General features: G+C 37.3%; 1 protein-coding gene across 1 annotated transcript in view; it reads right to left on the bottom strand.

The window, feature by feature from the left end:
- Nucleotides 1-456: 456 nt before the first annotated feature.
- Nucleotides 457-19829, bottom strand: part of RFX6 (regulatory factor X, 6) — an 85468-nt gene continuing 66095 nt past the window's right edge. Inside the window, exons 11-19 of the mRNA XM_006839899.1 lie at nucleotides 19616-19775; nucleotides 15234-15378; nucleotides 11976-12085; nucleotides 10979-11096; nucleotides 9423-9545; nucleotides 7751-7957; nucleotides 4973-5485; nucleotides 3936-4148; nucleotides 457-638 (exon numbers count right to left, since the gene is read on the bottom strand). Coding sequence (XP_006839962.1) covers nucleotides 457-638; nucleotides 3936-4148; nucleotides 4973-5485; nucleotides 7751-7957; nucleotides 9423-9545; nucleotides 10979-11096; nucleotides 11976-12085; nucleotides 15234-15378; nucleotides 19616-19775 — 1771 coding nt within the window. The remainder of the gene's footprint in view (nucleotides 639-3935; nucleotides 4149-4972; nucleotides 5486-7750; nucleotides 7958-9422; nucleotides 9546-10978; nucleotides 11097-11975; nucleotides 12086-15233; nucleotides 15379-19615; nucleotides 19776-19829) is intronic.

The following is a 19829-nucleotide window of genomic DNA, read 5'->3' on the forward strand; positions in this document are numbered from 1 at the left end:
GTAAAGATTTACAGCCTCAGAAACCCTGTACAGGGTTGCTATGAGTTGGTTCCAACTCCACAACACAACCACCACCACCAAAGGCATTAAATAAACTTTTCTTTTTTTAAAGACCATAGGTGAAACAGCACACAATTTTTTTCAATAAATTAGAAAGTAAAATATTAAATCTTTATAGTTGAAATGTTTGCATCTTCAAATCTTCACTGATTGCATTTGATAATGTTTGAAACTGATTAATAATGAGATCACATTCTAAGTGATTTGGGTGCAGCACATACTTTGCAAATGTCTCATTTCTCGATGGAGCTGTCCAGCGAATTGAAACAAATGTCTGCTCACTGCGTAGTCTATTTTCTTTACTCTCAAGGTAGTCTGAGGGAATAACAGTAATTGGGCAGTAGAATTTTTTTTTTTTTTTTTTTTTAATTTCAACCCTTTCCCAACATTGTTGATTTAAGTTCCTCCAGCTCCAGCTGCTGTTCCCATGAATACGGTGTTGATAGGTGGCAAAGAGGACACCATTTCTCTCCCATTTGCATCATGGGAATCCAGAGTTTCTTGAGCTGGATACTGAGTAGAGGTTCCATACATACACTGGGAAGAGGAGGAAGGAATTGGAGTTTGCAAGCTGGATGCTGAAAGAGAAAGCATAATTCGCAATTAAAAATTGACTGATATTTTCTTTTCTGTACTACATTTGAGTGTTTATGATTTGTCAATCCTCATTTTCCTTCTATTTTCCCCACTTAGTATTCTCCTGTTGTTGTTCTATGCTATTAAAATCATTCTTATTCATAGCAACCCTATACGATAGAGTAGAACTACCCCCTATGGTTTCCTTAGCTGGACTGCTAAACACAAGGTCTTCAGTTAAAAACAACCAGCCAATCCTTGGAAACTCTATACAGGGTAGCTGTAAGTCAAAACTGACTCAAGGGCACTAAGAACAGTAATTTTTACAGTAGAAATGCACCAGATCTTTTCTTCCACAGAGCGGCAGGGTGGGTTAAAACTGCTAACAATTGTTATTTCTTCCACACATTTCAGATACAAAACTAAATTTCATTGGAAATTAATATGATTTTATCACTAAAATATGTCCCCAACCTACCATTTTGTTCTATCTACACCTCCACAATGTTAGTCCAAACCACAATCTTCTCCCACATTAATGAACACACAAGCCTCCGAAGTGTTATTATGACCCTCATGCCTTCCTCACCCTCCACCCTCCAGGCAGCAGCCAGAACGATACTGCCAACGTGTAAATGAAGTTGTCACTCTTGTGATCAAACGTCACAATGACTTCCAATTACTCCTAGGACAAAATCCCAGGGCCTTGCTATGGCCCATAACATTTTACATGCTTTGTTCTCTCCCTGTCTGATTTATTTTGCTCCTTGAGCTCCTTTATTGACTGTTTTGAAGTCACACTGATCTTCTTTATGCCTATTGAACTTTCCAAACATGTCTCCATTGCTACAGAGTCACTATGAGTGGGAATCAACTCAATAATAATGGGTTTGTTCGGGGTTTGTGTGTGTGTGTTTGGCACTTGCTGTTTCTTCTGCCTAGAACTCCACCATCAGACTTTCACACAGTTATCTCATCACTCAGCTTTCAACTCTATGTTTCTGCCAAAGATTCCTTTCCCAATGGCCTTATCTAAAGCTAATTCTCCATTATTTCTAGCCATTTTGCCTTAGTTACTCATATTCAGAATAATGGAAGTGATCTTTTTAATGTTTTTGCCTTCTGGCTGGCAAAGAACTCAATGACTCTCTAACTTTATATTTCCTTTATTTGGGGTTGTTTTCATCTCATTACTATTTTTCACATGTTTCCAGCTATCACCTTCTCAGTCACTAAGAACTAGGTCTTATAACAGAGGATGTCTATCAAAACCACACAATGTCATCCAATCAGCTCTTATCCATGGAGACCCTATGTGTGTCGGAGTAAAACTTTGCTCCATAGGGTTTTCAATGGCTGATTTTACTGGAGTAGATCACCACATCTTTCTTCTCTGGCACCTCTAGCTAGATTCGAATACTTCTCAGCTCCTGGTTAACTGACTGTGTTAACTGTTTGCACCACTCAGGGACTCCAGAAAATCTGTGCCCATTGCCATTGAGTCAAATTCCGACTCATCATGACTCTACAGGATAGAGTGGAACGGCTCCATAGGGTTTCCAAGGTTGTAAAAGCTTCACAGAAGCAGACTGTCACATCTTTCTCTAAGGGAATGGCTGATGGGTTCAAACCACAGATCTTTTGGTTAGCAGGTAATGCTTAACATTAGGAAATCTATAGTTAGTGAGTCCCAATTCTTTTTGCATTCTTGACTCATTTACTCTAGTCCTGAAGCCTTCTTTGCAATGTATTTATAATCCAGTTCTGACAACTAAAGTGGAGAATCCATGCTATACCCAACCTATGTTCCATCAAAGCTTCCACTATCTCTACAAGCAAATAGAACGAATAGTAACAATAGCAACACAGTACATTTCAGGCTTATGGTGAGGAAACTTCCTGAAGTGGAATTTTCTGCTTCATTAGAGTAACCTAGAAGCAATGAGTATTTGCAGATGGCAGGAGCTGGGCTGCTAGACTTTGTTCAAGGTGCAATGTGATGGTCACGGGAAGGGAAACAGTACTTCCTATTGAATTATTGAAAAGCACACTGAGTAAGGAGAGATGGAATTCATCTCACCTTCCTTTATACTTCAGTTGGGTGCTAATGCCCTCTACTTAGGCTAGTCCTAAATCAATTCCAGTGGAAGATTTCAACTGTCTCATATAAGAATGAACCTCTACTTTTATACTTACATGAGGAGATGTAGTGATAATAGTAATTTTAGAGACTAAATCTATACATATGTTTTTATAACTATTTTAAGTGAAAAACGTTATGTATAGATTTATTAAGTTCCTACTGCTGATAGAAATTTAATGAATACTGCTGATGCATCGAGTAAAAGTTGAAGAATTCCTTTCTAGTTGTCTAAGGACAGCAGTCTGGTTTAAAGAAGATGCTAAGGGGCATCCTGGCAAGAAAATTGTTTAGCTCATTGTCATTTAAATGGTATGCTATGTTAAATGTCATCAAGTTAGTTCCAACTGATAGCTACTCTGTATAGGATTTCCAAGGAGTGGTTGGTGGGTTTGAGCTACCAACCTTGGAGTTAGCAGTCCATTGCTTATCCTACAGTGTCACAACAGGACTCAAAATTACGTGCTATAGGACAGTAAAAACAGCAAAATTTTTTACTAAACTGTCTAATCACACATTACATAAGATTTTAAAAATTCTAGTAGTCTCTAAAACAGGACACATTAAAAAATAATAATTTGGACTGGGTTTGGGGTACTGATGGATGGAGTCTATGGAGATCAAAGACATATCTTTACACTATCCTTAGGTCTAACAGTGAATCAGAGAAAGTGAGAAAAAAGACAGTAAGACTACGCTGGTATAACTTTGGACTGCATTTGACACATTGCATTAATTTTTAAAAATGTAATTGATTCCAGTTATTCTTTTTGGAAGAATAACAGATTTAGGAATGGGTTGCACAGTTACATATACTGAGAGATTATAAGATTGTTAGAGGGAAAAGTTTGGTATCTGCTTCAGTAATTCAGTCAATAAAAACCCTATGGATCACACAGGTTCGACCTATAACTTATCACGTGGATAGTGGAGGACCGAGCAGTGTTTCGTTTCATTGTGGATGGATTGCCATGGGTCACGAGCTGACTGTTACCATTATATTCAGATCCAAAAATACAACTTCAGATCCAAAGGGATAAACCAATCATGGCAGCACGAATGCCCAGTTCACCTCAACACATCTCCCTCCAGCAGAATGCTGCATACCTGAGCTCACCAACGTTTTAAAATGTTTTCAAGAACTGCTAAAGTAATTTACCTACTACTGGCGTCCGACAAGCAACTGAAGGTGTTGTGTCTGTGTAAAATGAGCTGGTCTGTTTTCTGCTACTGTCATCTAGAATGTTAAGTGGATCATGAATGTCACTGTAGGGAGGCAGTGAGCGCACACTGCTGATGACAGAAACATGCTGATTCACCATTGATCCAAGTCTATGAGACTCTGGGTAGTTTATATTGCTTCCATAGTATCCTATAACAGAAAGCATGGAGAATGTGCTGTTAACTTGTTAAAAAGAACACTCCAGGGAGAAAAAAAGGGGTCAAGGTAATTAAATGGGTAGATCCTGAAAGATAACAAACTGTAAATATTATATTTGTATCTACAATTATTAGAGTTGAACTTGTGCTTATATAAGGATATGGTTCACCATATTGTTTGCTTAAAATAAAAATCAGAGGAGCTATCCTTGTATTAATTTTGTTAAGTATTACTTTTATATGATTAATTAGTATAAACTATGCCTCTCTCATAGTTCCCCTCTAAATTAGAAAGATCTGCTTATAAGGAAAAAAAGCACTATTAACCCCTCATAGAGATTATACTACTCACTAAACCATTTTTATATGCAGATTCATGATTATGGGAAAAAGAAAGATCTATACTTAGGAATGAAACATCAGAGTGACCTATATAGAAAGCCTGTATTGGTGATTGATGGCGTCTGCAGATCTTCACAACTTCTTTTAACTTCAAGTGTTTTAGTGGCCTTACAAGGGACACTATTTTGGTCCTGATCTTTAAAATGTGCTTTAGTTCTCTGGGAGAAGTATTTCTCACTAAAAATATTTTCAACAGATATTTTTCTTTTAGACTGATAATTGTAGCTTTAATAAAGCTGCAATGATAAGGGGGTATGTTTCTACGTGGCAAAAAATCAGCTCCAAATGTCTAGATGTCATGATCTTTATCATTACATGGGATGCCATGCTACTCAGTAGGGGTGAATTTCAAAGTTGAATTCTGCCTTATTACTATCTTAAAAGCCAGGAAAATTGCTTTTAAAATGTCAATACCATTTGGTGAGTTAGGAGCCAATGTTGCTCCTTGGCAGCTGGTAGCTCCTGTATTGCTCAAAAAATTGAAACTTCCTGTATTTAGAAACTGCATACTGTGTGAATCTTGGGTGTGTGAGGCTGGTCCATAGGTGGAAGGTGGCCGGGAACTATATGGAGACCCAGCACAATTGCCACTGAAGAAGTCTCTAGAAAGTTGCTGTTCGCTCCAGGCCATGCATCGACCATGCTCGGTTCGGTGAGGATAGAGTCCTGATGGGGCATGGGACTGTGCCCTAAACACAGTCTGATAGTTAGAGCTGGTACCATAAAAGTCATGGTTGGTTTGAGGGAGAGTAGGATAAATGGACTCTGGGTATGCTGAGCAGTGTGATGGGGTAGGTAGCACTGGGCCCACACTTGGGGGTCTCCCTGCCATTGGGCCCTGGTTAATGACACTTCCTCGGCTTGCCATGGCTGGAGAAATGGGTGGTGTCATCAGATGACCAGCACTCTGGGAAAGCTCCATTTGACCTGGAAAAAAAATTAATGGCGCATCCAGTTAGTGGCCATTTGCTTAGTGACATTTTAAGTTGTTTTTAAAGTAGTAGATTGGCTCACATTTAAACTTAGAGTTGAAAGAGTTATTGACATATCTTTTCCCAGCTTGACTCACCATAATTTGTTGAAATTAGGAAAACAATACCATTTCCAATAGTCACCCCAAAGATGAAATACTTAAAAATAAATCTAACTAGAGAAACAAAAGACCTATACAAAGAAAACTACAAAGCACTATTACAAGAAACCAAGAGACTTATAAAACTGGAGGAATACCATTATACCAAAAAAAAAAAAAAAAAAAAGAACTGAGGAACACCAAAAAAATTCCAATTTTTGAAATGTCATCCCATGATATTGACATCTCTGACATTGGTGGAGATCTCTGGAGTTTGTGACTCTGGAGGAAAGTGTGAAAGTGTGCTGGCTACAGGACTGAGGAATCAAGCTTGATGACAGAAAGGAGGTCTGCCATTCACATTTCTCCATAATCAAGAAAATGATCTGATGTTTTGGCTTTTAGGGTAAAATAAAACGGCAACCAAGGTTGTTCTAACTTAACTCAGGGTTCTATTTCAACAACTCCATCATAAGTCAGTTATGATATAATTAGAATCTCTTTTTTGTTTGTTTTCATTATTGCAGCCTTTCATTATAAGTATCTTTATCAATCTAATCTTTGTCTTTGAGGGTTGACAGGAGAATTATAACAGCAAATTACACACTGCAACACTGTATATAGCATATATTACTAACAATAAGATGCACAACAACAACAAAACACTACCAACAACAGTGGAGATCATAGCGTGATTTGTTGTAACTCAAATATATTGCAAGTCGGGGGTTACTTGTAATGTCAAAACAACAATAGCTTCAAAGCAGCTATTTCAAAATATCATGTAAGTTCCAACCAGGTTCCTCAACTACAAGGACCTTCCATATCTAAAATTCCATGCTTCCAATGAAGTGAGCAATGTATATGAATCAACTATTTGCCATTGAGTTAATTTAGAGTGGTGGTGAGCCCAGGGGTTTCACAGAACTGTACTCCATAGGGTTTTCAGTGGATGATTTTTCAGAGGTAGACAGCAGGTTTTTCTTCCAAGGCACCTCTGGGTGAAATTAAACCTTTATTCTTTCAATTAGCAGTCAAATATGTTAACCATTTGCACCACCCAGGGGATCCAATATATGTAGGTGGTGGTGGTTGTGTGCTCTGGAGTCGTTTCCTACTCATAGTGACCCTGTGTAGGGTTTCCGAGGCTGCAAACCCTTATGAGAGCAGAAAGCCTCATCTTTCTCCTGCGGAACAGCTGGTAGTTTTGAGCTGCTGACCTTGGGGTTAGCAGCCCGACTCATAACCACTACGCTACCAGAGCTCCTTCTAATGTATATAGAAGGATTGAAATGACACAAGATAATAACTAAAGTAAAAGCATTGTCTATTAACTAGGTCAAGACACTAAACATTTATTTTGACACAAAAAGGACCCTAATACCAAAGGAAGAAAATTAGTGTAATAATTATCTTAATATGGCCAAATTCACTTCTTAATGGAAAAAGAATAAAATCATCTCAAATGTAAAGCAGTAAGTAAGAAATCCATTAATCTTCAATATCTTAAGGATTTTCTTTATAAACCTGTTCTATTTTCTTCTTCTACTAAATGAAGATAGCTAATTATTAATACTACTGATATAACTTAAGGAGCTCTGGTAGAGTAATGGTTAGCAGTTCAAAACTACCAGCTGTTCCATGGGAGAAAGATGAGGCTTTCTGCTCCCGTAAAGATTTACAGCCTCAGAAACCCTGTACAGGGTCGCTATGAATTGGAACCAACTCCACACCACATAACCACCACCACCACTGATATAACTTATCAAACTGTACACCTATGTTAATAATGTTATTAATAAAGATGTGAATGACAACTGCAGAAAAATCACAACATTAAAAAACCTATTAAGATAGGCTTTTTTATTCTTGGAAACCATGGAAGATACTAACAAATGACTAGACTCCCTTTGCTGTTGTTGTTGTTAAGTGTTGTAGAGTCAGTTCCAACCCATAGCTACCCTGTAAATGGTTTCTAAGGAGCAGCTGGTGAGCTTGAAATGCCAACCTTGCAGTTCAAACGGCTTTGCAGTCTGGTGCATTAACCCACAGTGCCACACCAAGACTCCCCTTAGATGTATTACAGCATGGGTGGTTCTTTGGGCTATGTCACAGAATACCTGTGAGTGGCAGGGTGTCTGTGTTTCCAGCTGAGAATGAATGCAGTGCAGGGTTTAAGCCTCCGGGCTGACTGGATGGCAGAGGAAGATAGGTGGTTTCCACATAGCTTTCATTCTTCACGGTGTCACTGGTAACCAAACTCCCTTTATTACGGTTGGCCAGAAAGCATGAACTTGGAGACGCAGTGAAGGTAGCTTTACTTGCATCTGGGAAAAAAAAATTTTTTTAATGGGAAAGTGAAAATAATTTGCATATTTCTAGTAGATTAGTTCAAATAAAATGAACTGAAAACAATTCATGATTGCATAATTAATCTGGAAACTCTTGAGAAATGTGTTTTCCATGGGAAACAAGGCAACGACCTTTGGTCTTTGGTGGTGGTTTTTGTCAACTGTGTAATGTGGAAATAAGTGTGTTCTGAGGGGCACTAAGTAATCCACTGTGGAATGAATATTCATCAAAAGGCAAATTGTCATACTTCAAATGGGTATGGCCATTCCTTCTCTAATTACTATGCTGTTGTTGTTAAGTGCCGTTGAGTCGGTTCCGACCCATAGCGACCCTGTACAGGGTTTCCCAGGGTGTAAATCTTTACGGGAGTAGAAAGCCTCATCTTTCTCCCGCGGAGCGGCTGGTAGTTTCGAACCGCTGACCTTAAGGTTCGCAGCCCGTTTCATAACCACTATGCTACATCTTATTTTTAACCCTTTATAAGGCAGTATTCTTATAATTTTTATGGTACAGTCCTGATATAGTGCTGTAGAATAAGCACTGGACTGCTCACCACAAGGGCAGTGGTTCAAACCCACCAGCTGCTCCTTAGAAACCCTATACAGAGTCACTTTGAGTCAGAACCAACTTAAATGCATGTAACAACAACAATAGTAATAGAGGAGTCCTGGTATGGTGCTGTAGGATAAGCACTGGACAGATAACAAAGTCAACAGTTCAAACCCACAAGCTTCTCCTCAGAAACCCTATACAGAGTTGCTATGATTTGGAACCAACTCAATGGCACATGACAGCAACATGCCACAAATGTTACCTTGAATTACAGTTATTTGTTGCATTATAGTCATCTCTACAATGGCATTTAAATTTCTAGTCGTTAAGAAGACCATTTATATCCTTAAGAGTTTTCAGTAGAGTGTTTGATTAGTCATTGCTGTCAAGTCAATTATGATCCATAGCAACACTGTTGCATAGAGTAGAACTTCCCCTTAGGGTTTCCAGGGCTGCAGACTGTCTTTACTGCCTTCCCATCACCAAAGACAACATGTGTGAAGGCTGAAATCTTTACAGAAGTAGATCACCAAGTGTTTTTCATGCAGTGCCCTAGAGTTGGAGGTACCAATCTTTCATTTAGTGGTCAAGCACTTAACCACCACACCACCAGAGCTCCTACCCTTTGACTACTCTAAAGTTTGTATTATTGTACGAATGAATGCAGGAAAGGAAAAACAGTGCTCCAACAGTATTAAAATACTGCTTTGTGGGAACTCTGAGAGTATTTCTAACCCACCTAACAAATGTACTTACAATTTAGTAGGTTTAAACAAAGACATATGAATAACAAAATAAACCCCAAAACAAATCCACTACCATTGAGTCAATTCTGACACATAGCCACCTTATAGCCTCAAGTAGAATTTTTCTGTAGAGTTAAATTACCTGAATTCTTCATATACTTGTCCAATAAATTTTGCAACTCCTGCTCTTTGTCATTATTAAACTGTGTCTCCATGGCCAGGAGAATATATTCATCAAGAAGCATTCGGATCAAATGGAAAGAACCTTGTTTTTGGGTCAGAAATGAGAAGAGAACATCGCGAGATAAAAAAAAAAAAAGAAAAGAAAAAAAGAAGGGGGTAAGAAAAAAGAAGGAGAGAGAGAGAATTCAATTTATCTCTGTGACCATCTCGCAACACTTTACAAGGAGCAACTGAAATAAACAAATACTTGTTGGACTTTAAATGACCTGCTAAGACCAACATGCTTAACTTGAGTCTCTAATCTTTCTGTGCACTGCCTGCCCGACTCACTGTGTGTACTGTCCTGCCAGCTCTTTGGCCACTAATTACATCAAAGGGAAATACGGATGAAAGTGAGGCATGCTTTATGCTTTAAGAGGGCACACATTGGAGTGTGATAAGCTTTAACCTGAGGAGAATGAGCTCCAGTCTGCTCTATTTCTGTTTACTTTGTACTAAATAATTAGACAATGGTCCAGAAAAAAAAAAAAAAAAAATCAAGTAAGGTGATGTCTTTCTCACCTGAAGCAAAATACGCTTTCATTAAAAAAAGCAAAAGCATAATGTTCACGTAAAAGATATACTCAAGATGTACTGGGAAAAAATGTAAATTGTTTTAGCTATTCAATAGATTTCCCAACAAGTCTGATTTTCTTTTTGCCTTTTTTTTTTTTTTTTCTCATAATGAAATCAGGGTTCAATGCTATACAATTTAAAAAATTTTAACTATGATATTTCAAATAGCAAGATCAACACATATTATTAATCCCTCAATGCAAATTCAGTTTTTACTTAGTTCCATTGAAAATTAAATTTAACAACTTTAGTTATACTGTAGTCTATTTTGTAATGCAAAGATTTCTCAAAGTACAACTCAGGGCTGAGGTGCTGCCCATGAGTTTAACATTGTATCAACAAAATGATAAGAATTATAGAAATTTTAAGGAAAAGAAGGTAGTCAGCTTTTTAAAAAGTTAACTTGACTCAATTTGTATCAGAAGTGGTACAAATCAAGATAGATGGTTCAACAACACATAAGAGCCCATCTTCTGAGCTGTCCTTTGATTCCAGAAGGGTTCGGGTTGTACGTGGGTGTCAAAAAAAAGATGCAAATTGTGCCTTATTGCAATAAATAGTTTCTTTGGAAAACAATGTCTTAATTATTGCTTATTTGTTTGTTTAACAAAGAAAATGTACCCAACTATTGACTCAATGGCACTTAACAACAACAATATCTCACTAAAATGCTTCCATGGCCTTAGTAGAGGGACACTCTCCCCTTTCTACAAGGAGCAGACCGCCAGAGAGAAACCACATGAGGATTGAACTCTGCATTTGGTCTGACTCCAAAAGCTACTGTTCTATTGGCATAATATTCAGATGTGATTTGAGAAGCGACAGTGCCACGTATTTTAAAATTAACAGGACAAATGATATAACTCAATTAAGATGAATTTCATAAAGCACAGAAGATACCAAAACTGGATGCATTGTTCAAGGTGAGATTATGCATTACTCGAGCACCAAAAAAGCTCCACTTCAACAGAAAGTCTTGAGCCCTCTTCTTTAATGATCTTCCATTTTGTTTGCTGGTCTAAAAGTAAAGGGACAAAACAAAACTATAAAATATGTCATTTCATTGCTATTTGCATCCTAAGAGGTAGGTACATTGTGTGACAAATGAAGAGATGGTGTACCAGGCCATTTATTTCATAGAAATTCATCTCTCCAAGGATTTTATGTTTCGCCCCTGTGTTATAATTTTAAGAGCAATAGGTCTTTATTCTATTTGGTTTTGTAGCCTGATAGAATTCAACATCAAAATGAAATAATTTATAAAATAGTTTTACTTTAATTTATCTTTAACAGAACTTTTAAAAGAACAGAGGGTCAAATGTGAAGGAAGAGCTATATTTTTCTGTTCTGAATGACAACCTGTTTCCCCTTCAGACGAATGCAAATCTCTAAACTCTACAAGTTTCCTTGTTATGGAATTACCGACAACCAACTAGTGATAGATATATTTGTTCTTGTTGCCTTGTTTTATGATGGATGACTTGAAGCTTAACTGAAGAGTTGAAGAAACCAGAGAGGAACTACAAATGCTTAAAACCCTATTTTCTATTAGTATTTATGGAGACTTGCTTTTTTAAAAAAATCTAGCTCTTTCCTTCCAACCTCCAATAAAGCCTTACACGTGAAATAAAAAATAAAAAAAACTAGATCCCTCCAGTTTCTAAGTTTATCTCTCATTACTGATATTACCCAGCTGCAACAGTGCCTTGTGCTCCTTGGTCAAGAAAGAAGGAGATGAGAAGTTCTCAAATTTGACACTCATTTCTGATTTTGGTTTTGGGGTTGTCTTGTTTGTAGGGCTTTAAAACCTTTGTAGTCTTTTTATACACAATCAGCCATCCCTCCTTGACCAGCCTTAATGAGAGTATTTTTTCACTCAGTTTGTCACCGAAGGTACCTTAATAACTCTCTGCTCCACCACTGTATCTAACCACTCAATAAACGCCTCCACGGTGGCATTTTTCTTCAGGAGATCCTTCAGTTCTTGGAACACTGTGATAGAGTCATCTATCAAGAGAAAAAGAAAAAGACTCTTGCACTCTACTCTGAACCCTACAACCAGAAATACTAAAAAAATTATAACATAAACATTAAATGATACACAGATTAAGTTAAATGGGTGGCAGTAATTAACTTCGTATACTTAGAATAACACAACAAGAAACTTCAGTCCTTTAAAATAAAAAATTTAAATCATGAATATATAAATATTGGCATACAAAGAAATATAAGTCTATATATACATATAACTGAGAATCCAAACTCACTGCCATTGAGTCAATTCCAACTCATAGCAAGTCTTATATAGGGTCCTTGGAAACCCTATACAGGGTCATATGGGTTGAAACCAACTCTATGGCACTTAACAATAACAACAAAAAGTCTTTATGGGAACAGAAAGTCTCCTCTATCTTCCAGCCAAAGCAGTAGCTGGTGAGATTGAACTGCTAACCTTTCAATTAGTAATGCAGTGCTTACCCTCTAGTGCAAACAGGGCTTCTATACAAGTCTATAAAATTTCAAACCAAACTCGCTGCCATCCTGTTGATTCTGACTCACAACCACCCTGTAGAGGGTTTCCAAGGCTGTAAATCTTTATGGGAGCAGAAAGCCTAATTTTTCTCATAAGGAACACATAGTGATGGACTGCTGACCTTGTGGTTAGCAGTCCAGTGCTTATTCTACAGCACCATACCAGGACTCTGCAGGTAAACAGTAGACAACAATATTGAAGTGCATATGGTTGAATATTTATTTTTAATACAATCTTTTCATTAATTGGAAAAGATCAGTTAAAAGCTCATAAATTATCTAAGCTAAGCTTTTTGATTTCCAGCTTTCTGAAATGCCATTTGATTTTAGTGAAAATTAAATTCTGCAATGCAGATTTGTGCCACTTACATGAATAATCTTTTATCTTGTAAAATGTAAAGGAATGATTTTAAATGATCATTTTATTAAGATCTTTGAGGGTTATTGAATTGGGGTAATATAATTTTATGTTAGGAAACAGAAAATAGAGTTGAAGTTGGACGGCCACCTGAGAGTAGTCCTATTTGTGCTATAGCCTAGCAGAGGCTACTACAATGTTGTGTTTTCCGATGGGAGGGGAAATTAAAAAGATAAAAGAGCAGTTGCCGTTGGATCAGTTCTGACTCATGATAACCCCATGTGCACCAGAGTAGAACTGAGCTTCATAGGGTTTTCAGTGAGTGGCAGATTTTTTGGAAATAAATCACCAGGCCTTTGCTCCATGGAACTTCTGGGTGGACTCCAACGGAATCGCCAATTTTTCAGTTAAGCAGCTCAGTATTAGCTATTTGTGCCTCCCAGGGACTCCAAATGAGAAATAGTGGATTTTGATCATTGCAAATCAAACCTAGTTGGTTACGAATTAGACTGCCAACCTCAAGGTCAGCAGTTTGAAACTACCAGTGGTTCCACAGGACAAAGATGAGGTGTTCTGCTCCCATAAAGATTTACAGCCTTAGAAACCCTGTGCAGTGTCACTATGAGTCGGAGCCAACTCCACGGTACTTAACAAAAACAACTTAACAATCTACATTTTATCCCGTAGTCCAAACTTGAGCAGAGGGTCTCTACTTGGTAATGCAGCATTGCGTTGAGATCTAATTTTGATGAACATCATACAAAATATGATATTAATAGGGCAACAACCAACTTGTTGCCATGAAGTAGATTCAGACTTGTGGACAGACGAGAACTGCCCATAGAGTATCCAAGGCTGTACTCATTATGGAAGTATACTGTCACCGGCCTTTGGTTAAAAACAACATGCTTAATGACTGCACCACCAGAACTCCTTTTAACCCATATGAATGTATATGTGTGTAATATAAAACGGAGAGAACGCTCACAAAGTTCAATACCATGATAGTTTCCAAGCAATGAGATTATGGATGGCTTTTATTTTCCTCTTAATATTTCATTATTTTCCAGGTTTTCACAATAAACACAAGTATTTTAAGAGAACAATTTTATCTTGTTAACTTTGTTCTATATGCCATAGGTTCTCAAACAGGTACATTTATTTATTTATTTATTTATTTTGTCATGGGGTCATTTGTCAATGTCTGAAGACATTGTGGGTAGAGGTCAGGGATGCTGCCAAGAAGTCTATAAAGAACAGGACAGTCCATTGGCATCACTAGTGGAGGTGTCAGGGTGTGAACTGTACTGGCTAACACTGTCAGGGGTGGGTGTGTGCCCCAAGATGACTGTCTAGAAATGTGCAATGTTGCAGCAGAAATGTTTTTTTTTTTTTTTTTTAATTTCCCTGCAGTTCATTATAACAACAAAACCTTTTTCTTTCTTGTAAGCCCAGCTTACTTGTATCAATATTCCTACTTGGCTAAAACTCTATGTTAACTTACTTTTTAAACCTTTTAATTGGGCTGTGAACCTCAAGGTCAGAAGTTCAAAACTACCAGCTGCTCCACGGGAGAAAGATGAGGCTTTCTGCTCCCATAACGATTTACAGCCTCAGAAACCCTGTTCAGGGTCGCTATGGGTCGGAACCGACTCCACGGCACACAACAACAACAACAATGTGCTCCAGTTGGAGCTGTCATCACTGTCTGATGACAATGATGCTTCATATCCTGTGGTTTCGTCTGCACAAGCTTGCGCTGTTGTTTTCATTGCTGCTGGTATTTTTATAGTCACTGATTTTGTCAATTTTCTGGGTGTTTTCACTATAATACTGTATTTGTGTACCTATATCAATAACTTCCTTGAGAATGAAGCAGTAATTAAAGGAAAAGGAGGAAATTTTTTTAAAGGTTTATGCTCAGTTGCTAATAATGTTGTAACTAATAATATTGAAAATGAACATAGAAAGATTTTACAAAACAATTTTGTTGTTAGTATCCATAGAGTCTCAGAGATATTACATCTAAACAACTCACAACAATATCCGTCTCTTTATTATTATGATTAAAATGGACAATAAACATTACTAAGGATTCAGTACAGTCTGGTGTGGGAGGAGACCGTGGGGTGTAGGCCACCCTGAATATCACCAACCCTATGGATGCCACTGGGACAATCCTTCATACCAAAGAACTGTTTGACACAAAATGTCAATAATGCCAAGATAAAGAAACTCTGCTGTAACCAAAGAGGCCGGACTTACGTTCTGTGTAGATATCAGAATCAGTGTCTGTGCTGCCCGAAACGGTGAGAAGGGCCTGAGATCCAATACTATTCAAGTCAACTTTTTCAATATCAGCTACCATAGAATTCACCACATGCTGGTCAAAGAGAGCTGGCCGAGCAATCTGCAGAGAGAAAGTAAAAAAGACACTAAACGAGCTCATTTATATCCTATTTGATGAGAACTTTTAGCTTCTAAAATAATTCCTAGAGAGAAAGATATCATCTATAACTTTTTCTTATTTTAAAATTAAACAAATACTTAAAACTCAATCATGTATGTTAAAGTTTGAAAAATAGTTTTTTTATTTAGAATATGAAACTTTTTGCCCATAGCTATTATAATAAGGATTTTTAAATGTCACATTTCTTATCTTGAACTATCTCAGGTTGTTGTTGTTGCTGTTAGATGCTGTCAGGTCATTCTGACCTTATGCACACCAGAATGAAACAGTGTCCAGTCCTGGGTCAAGTTCACAATAACTGATACACTTGAGCCATTGTGGCTGCCACCATGCCAATCCATCTTGTTGGGGATTTTCTTCTTTTTTGCTGCACCTCCACTTTACCAAGCATGATGTCCTTCTCCAGGTTCCCCCTGATAACATGTTCGAAGTATAAAGCAATGAGCCTGGCTGTCTTTGATTCTAAGGAGCATTCTGGTAGTACTTGGTCCAACACAGATCTGTTTGTTCTTCTGGAAGTCCATGATACTTTTAATTTGCTTTTCCAACACCATAACTCAAATGCATCAGTTTATCTAAAGTCTTCCTTATTCATTGTCTAAATTTCACATGCATATGAGGCGACCAAAAATACCATGACTTGGGTCAGGCACACAGTTAGTCCTCAAACTGACATCTTTGCTCTTCAACACTTTAAAGAGGACTTGCGTAGCAGATTTGCTTAACACAATACATCGTTTGATTTCGTGACTGCTGTTTCCATGAGTGTTGATAGTAGATTCAAATAAAATGAGATCTTTGACAACTTCAACCTTTTTTTCCATTTATCATGATGTTTTTTTACTGGTACAGTGGGGAATATTTTAATTTTCTTTTCACTGAGGTACAATCCATACCAAGGCTGTGGCCTTTGATCGTCATCAGTAAGTATTTTAAGTCCTCTTCACTTTCAGCAAGCAAGGTTTTATCATCTGCTGATCATATACTGCTAATGAGTTTTCCGCCAGCCCTGATGCCACGTTTTTCTTCATATAATCCAGCTTCTCATATTATTTGCTTAGTATACAGACTGAGTAAGTATGGTGAAAGACTACAACCCTGGCACACACCTGTTCTCATTTTAGACCAGTCAGTGTTCCCTTGTTCAGACTGAACAACTGCTTCTTGGTCTAGGTAGAGGGTCTTCATGAGCACCATTAAGTGTTCCAGAATACTCATTCTCCACAATGTTTTCCAATAGCTTGTCATGATCTACACAGTAGAAAGTCTTTGCATAGTCAATAAAGCACAGGTAAACATCTTTCTGATATTCTCTGATGCCAAGATCTACCTGACATCAGCAATGATTTTCCTCGTTCCACATCCTCATCTAAATCTTGCTTGAACCTCTAGCAGTTCCCTGTCAATGTACTGGTGAGGCCATGTTTGAAATCTTTAGCAAAACTTCACTTGCATGTGATATTGTCCAATGAGTTCCGTAGTCTGTTGAGTTGGAATGGGCACAAATATGGATTTCTACCAATCAATTGTTCAGGTAGCTGTCTTCCAAATTTTTTGACCAGTGCTGCATCAGTTTGCTGAAAGATTTCTATTTGTACTCCATCAACTCCCTGAGTCTTGTTCTTTGCCAATGCCTTCAATGCACCTTGGACTTCTTGCTTAAGTACCACTGGCTCTTGATCATATACTACCTCTTGAAATGGTTGAACATTGACCATTTCTTTTTGCTACAATGACTCTGTGTATTCCTTCCATCTTCTTTTGACTCTTTCTGCATCATTCAATATTTTGCCCAAACAATCCTTCAATATTGCAAGCTGAGGCTTGAATTTTTTCTTCAGTTCTTTGAACTTGAGAAATTCTGAGTGTGTTATTCCCTTTGGATTTTCAAACTCTAGGTTTTTGCTCATTTCCTTATAACAAATGGCACTGTCTTCTCGAACAGCTCTTTGAAATTTTCTACTCAGCTCTTTAACTCCCTAATTTTTTTCATTAGCTTTCATATCTCTATGCTGGAGAGCAAGTTTCAGAGGCTATTCTGACATGCATTTTGATCTTTTCCTCTTTTCTTGTCTTCTTAATTACCTCTTGCTTTCTTCCTGCATGATGTTTTTGATGTCATCCCACAACTCTTCTGGTTTTAGGTCATTAATGTCTAATGCATCAAATCTGCTCCTGAGATGATCTCTGAGTTCAGGAGGGATATGTTTAAGGTCATATTTTGGCTTTCGTGGACTTATTTTAATTTTCTTCAGCTTCAGACTGAACTTGCAGGTGAATAAGTGATAATCTGTTCCACAGTCTTCCCTGACCTTGTTTTGGATGATGATATGGAGCTTTCCTGACATCTCTTTCCACAGATGTAGTCTATTTCATTTCTGTGTATCACATTTGGTGATAGCATGTGTACAGTCTTTCATGTTGTTTAAAAAAGGTATTTGAAATGCAGAAGTCATTGGCCTTTCAAAATTCTATCATGTGATCTCCAGCAGCATTTCTATCACTAAGGCCATATTTCCCAACGACTGATCCTTCTCCTTTGCCTCCAACCTTTGCATTACAATTATCAGTAATTATTAATATATCTTGATTGCATGTTAGATCAATTCCAGACTGAAGAAATTGATTGAATTCTTAAATTTCACCACCACTGGCTTTAGTGATTGGTGAGTAAATTTGAATAAAGTGATATTGGCAGGTCTTCCTTATAGACATATGGCTATTATACTATCACAGACAGAATTATACTTCAATATAGATATTGAAGTGTTCTTTTTAATAATGAATATGATGCTATTCCTCTGCTTTTGTCATTCCTGACATAATAAAACATATGACTATCAGAAGCAAAATGGCCAATGGCCAAATGGTCCATTTCAGCTCATTATTGCCTAAGATACTGATGTTTAAGCATTCCATTTCACTTTTGACAACTTCCAATTTTCCTAGATTCATACTTCATACAATCCATGTTCAGATTATCAATGGATATTTACAGCTGTTTCACCTCATTCTGAGTTTGAGCAAATGAAACATCATCACATCACTCTACTTTTCAGAAGCAAGTCATTCCCAGTCATATTTGAGTGCCTTCAAATTAAGGGACTAATCTTCCAGCACTATATGTAACAATATTTTGGTGTTATTCATAATGCTTGATGGTGGTGTGCCACTGAGTCAGTTCTGACTCACAGGGACCCTATATAGGATTTCCAAAGTTGTAAGTATTTATGGGTGCAGAAAACCTCACATTTCTCCCATGAAATGACTGGTATATTTGAATTCCTGACCTTACAGTTAGCATTCCATCTCATAATCCACTACACTACTAGAACTCCTTTTAGTCCTTAAATTTTAGTTCTTAAAAATTTAGGGAAGTAGAAGTCTTCATAAAGTAAATGACTATGGGCAAGTTTATTATGTTTTAAAACAACACAAAAGTGGTTGTTAAGTGACTTTGAGTCACTTCCAACTCATAGTGACACTGTATAGGTTTCTAAGACTATAAATCTTTCAGGAAAGGAAGCCTCATCTTACCACTAGCTGCGCCTTGGGAGAAAAAGAAGGCTCTCTGCTCCTGTACAGATTTACAGACTCAGAAAGCCTATACAGGGTCGCTGTGAGTAGGAATAGATTTGATGGCAGTGAGTTTAGGTTTGAGTTTAAAATGGGTTGGGTTTGTATATTTCATAAAATTAAATATCATATATGGGCTCAAGCCAACAACTTTATTTTAACCAATTGGATACACATGGAAAATTGGTTAAAAAATTTAATTTTAACCAATTGGACTGCATTTAGCATAATTTCTTTCCTTTCCATTTTGAAATAATTTAAATTTTACATAAAAGTTGCAAAAAATTGTACCAGGAGTTTCAATATACCTTTCACCCAGCTTCCTCTAATATTACCATCTCACATAATCATAGTTAATTATCAATTTCAGGAAACAAACATTGGTACAATACTATTAATTCAACCTCAGACCCAATTGGAATTTCATTAGTTTTTCCACTGATGGCGTTTTTCTGTTTTAAGAGCCAATCTAGGATCTGTCATTACATTTAATTGTTATGTCCCTTACTCTCCATCTGTGAAAGTTTCTGTTTATGTTCTTCCTTACCAGTAGGTTCATTCTTGATTTGATGACTCAAAAGCCCTTGTCTTGCCAGCTTACCTGAACCAAATGTAAGAAAGACGTTTGTCGTTTCAGAGAAGATACAAATCTTCTCACAATAGGTATTTTCTTGTCCGTCAGGGCTTCTGGCAAGTTCTCCAAGGATGAAACAACCCATTGTTCCCAGTTCTTAGCAAAGTTCCTTATGTCTGCTAGTAAACTACAAAGAAAATGATGCATTAAACAAAGGTAGTTTAAGAAGCAGGCTTTGATG

The sequence above is a fragment of the Chrysochloris asiatica genome, unplaced genomic scaffold (genome assembly GCF_000296735.1).
Source record: "Chrysochloris asiatica unplaced genomic scaffold, ChrAsi1.0 scaffold00027, whole genome shotgun sequence".
Taxonomy (NCBI): domain Eukaryota; kingdom Metazoa; phylum Chordata; class Mammalia; order Afrosoricida; family Chrysochloridae; genus Chrysochloris; species Chrysochloris asiatica.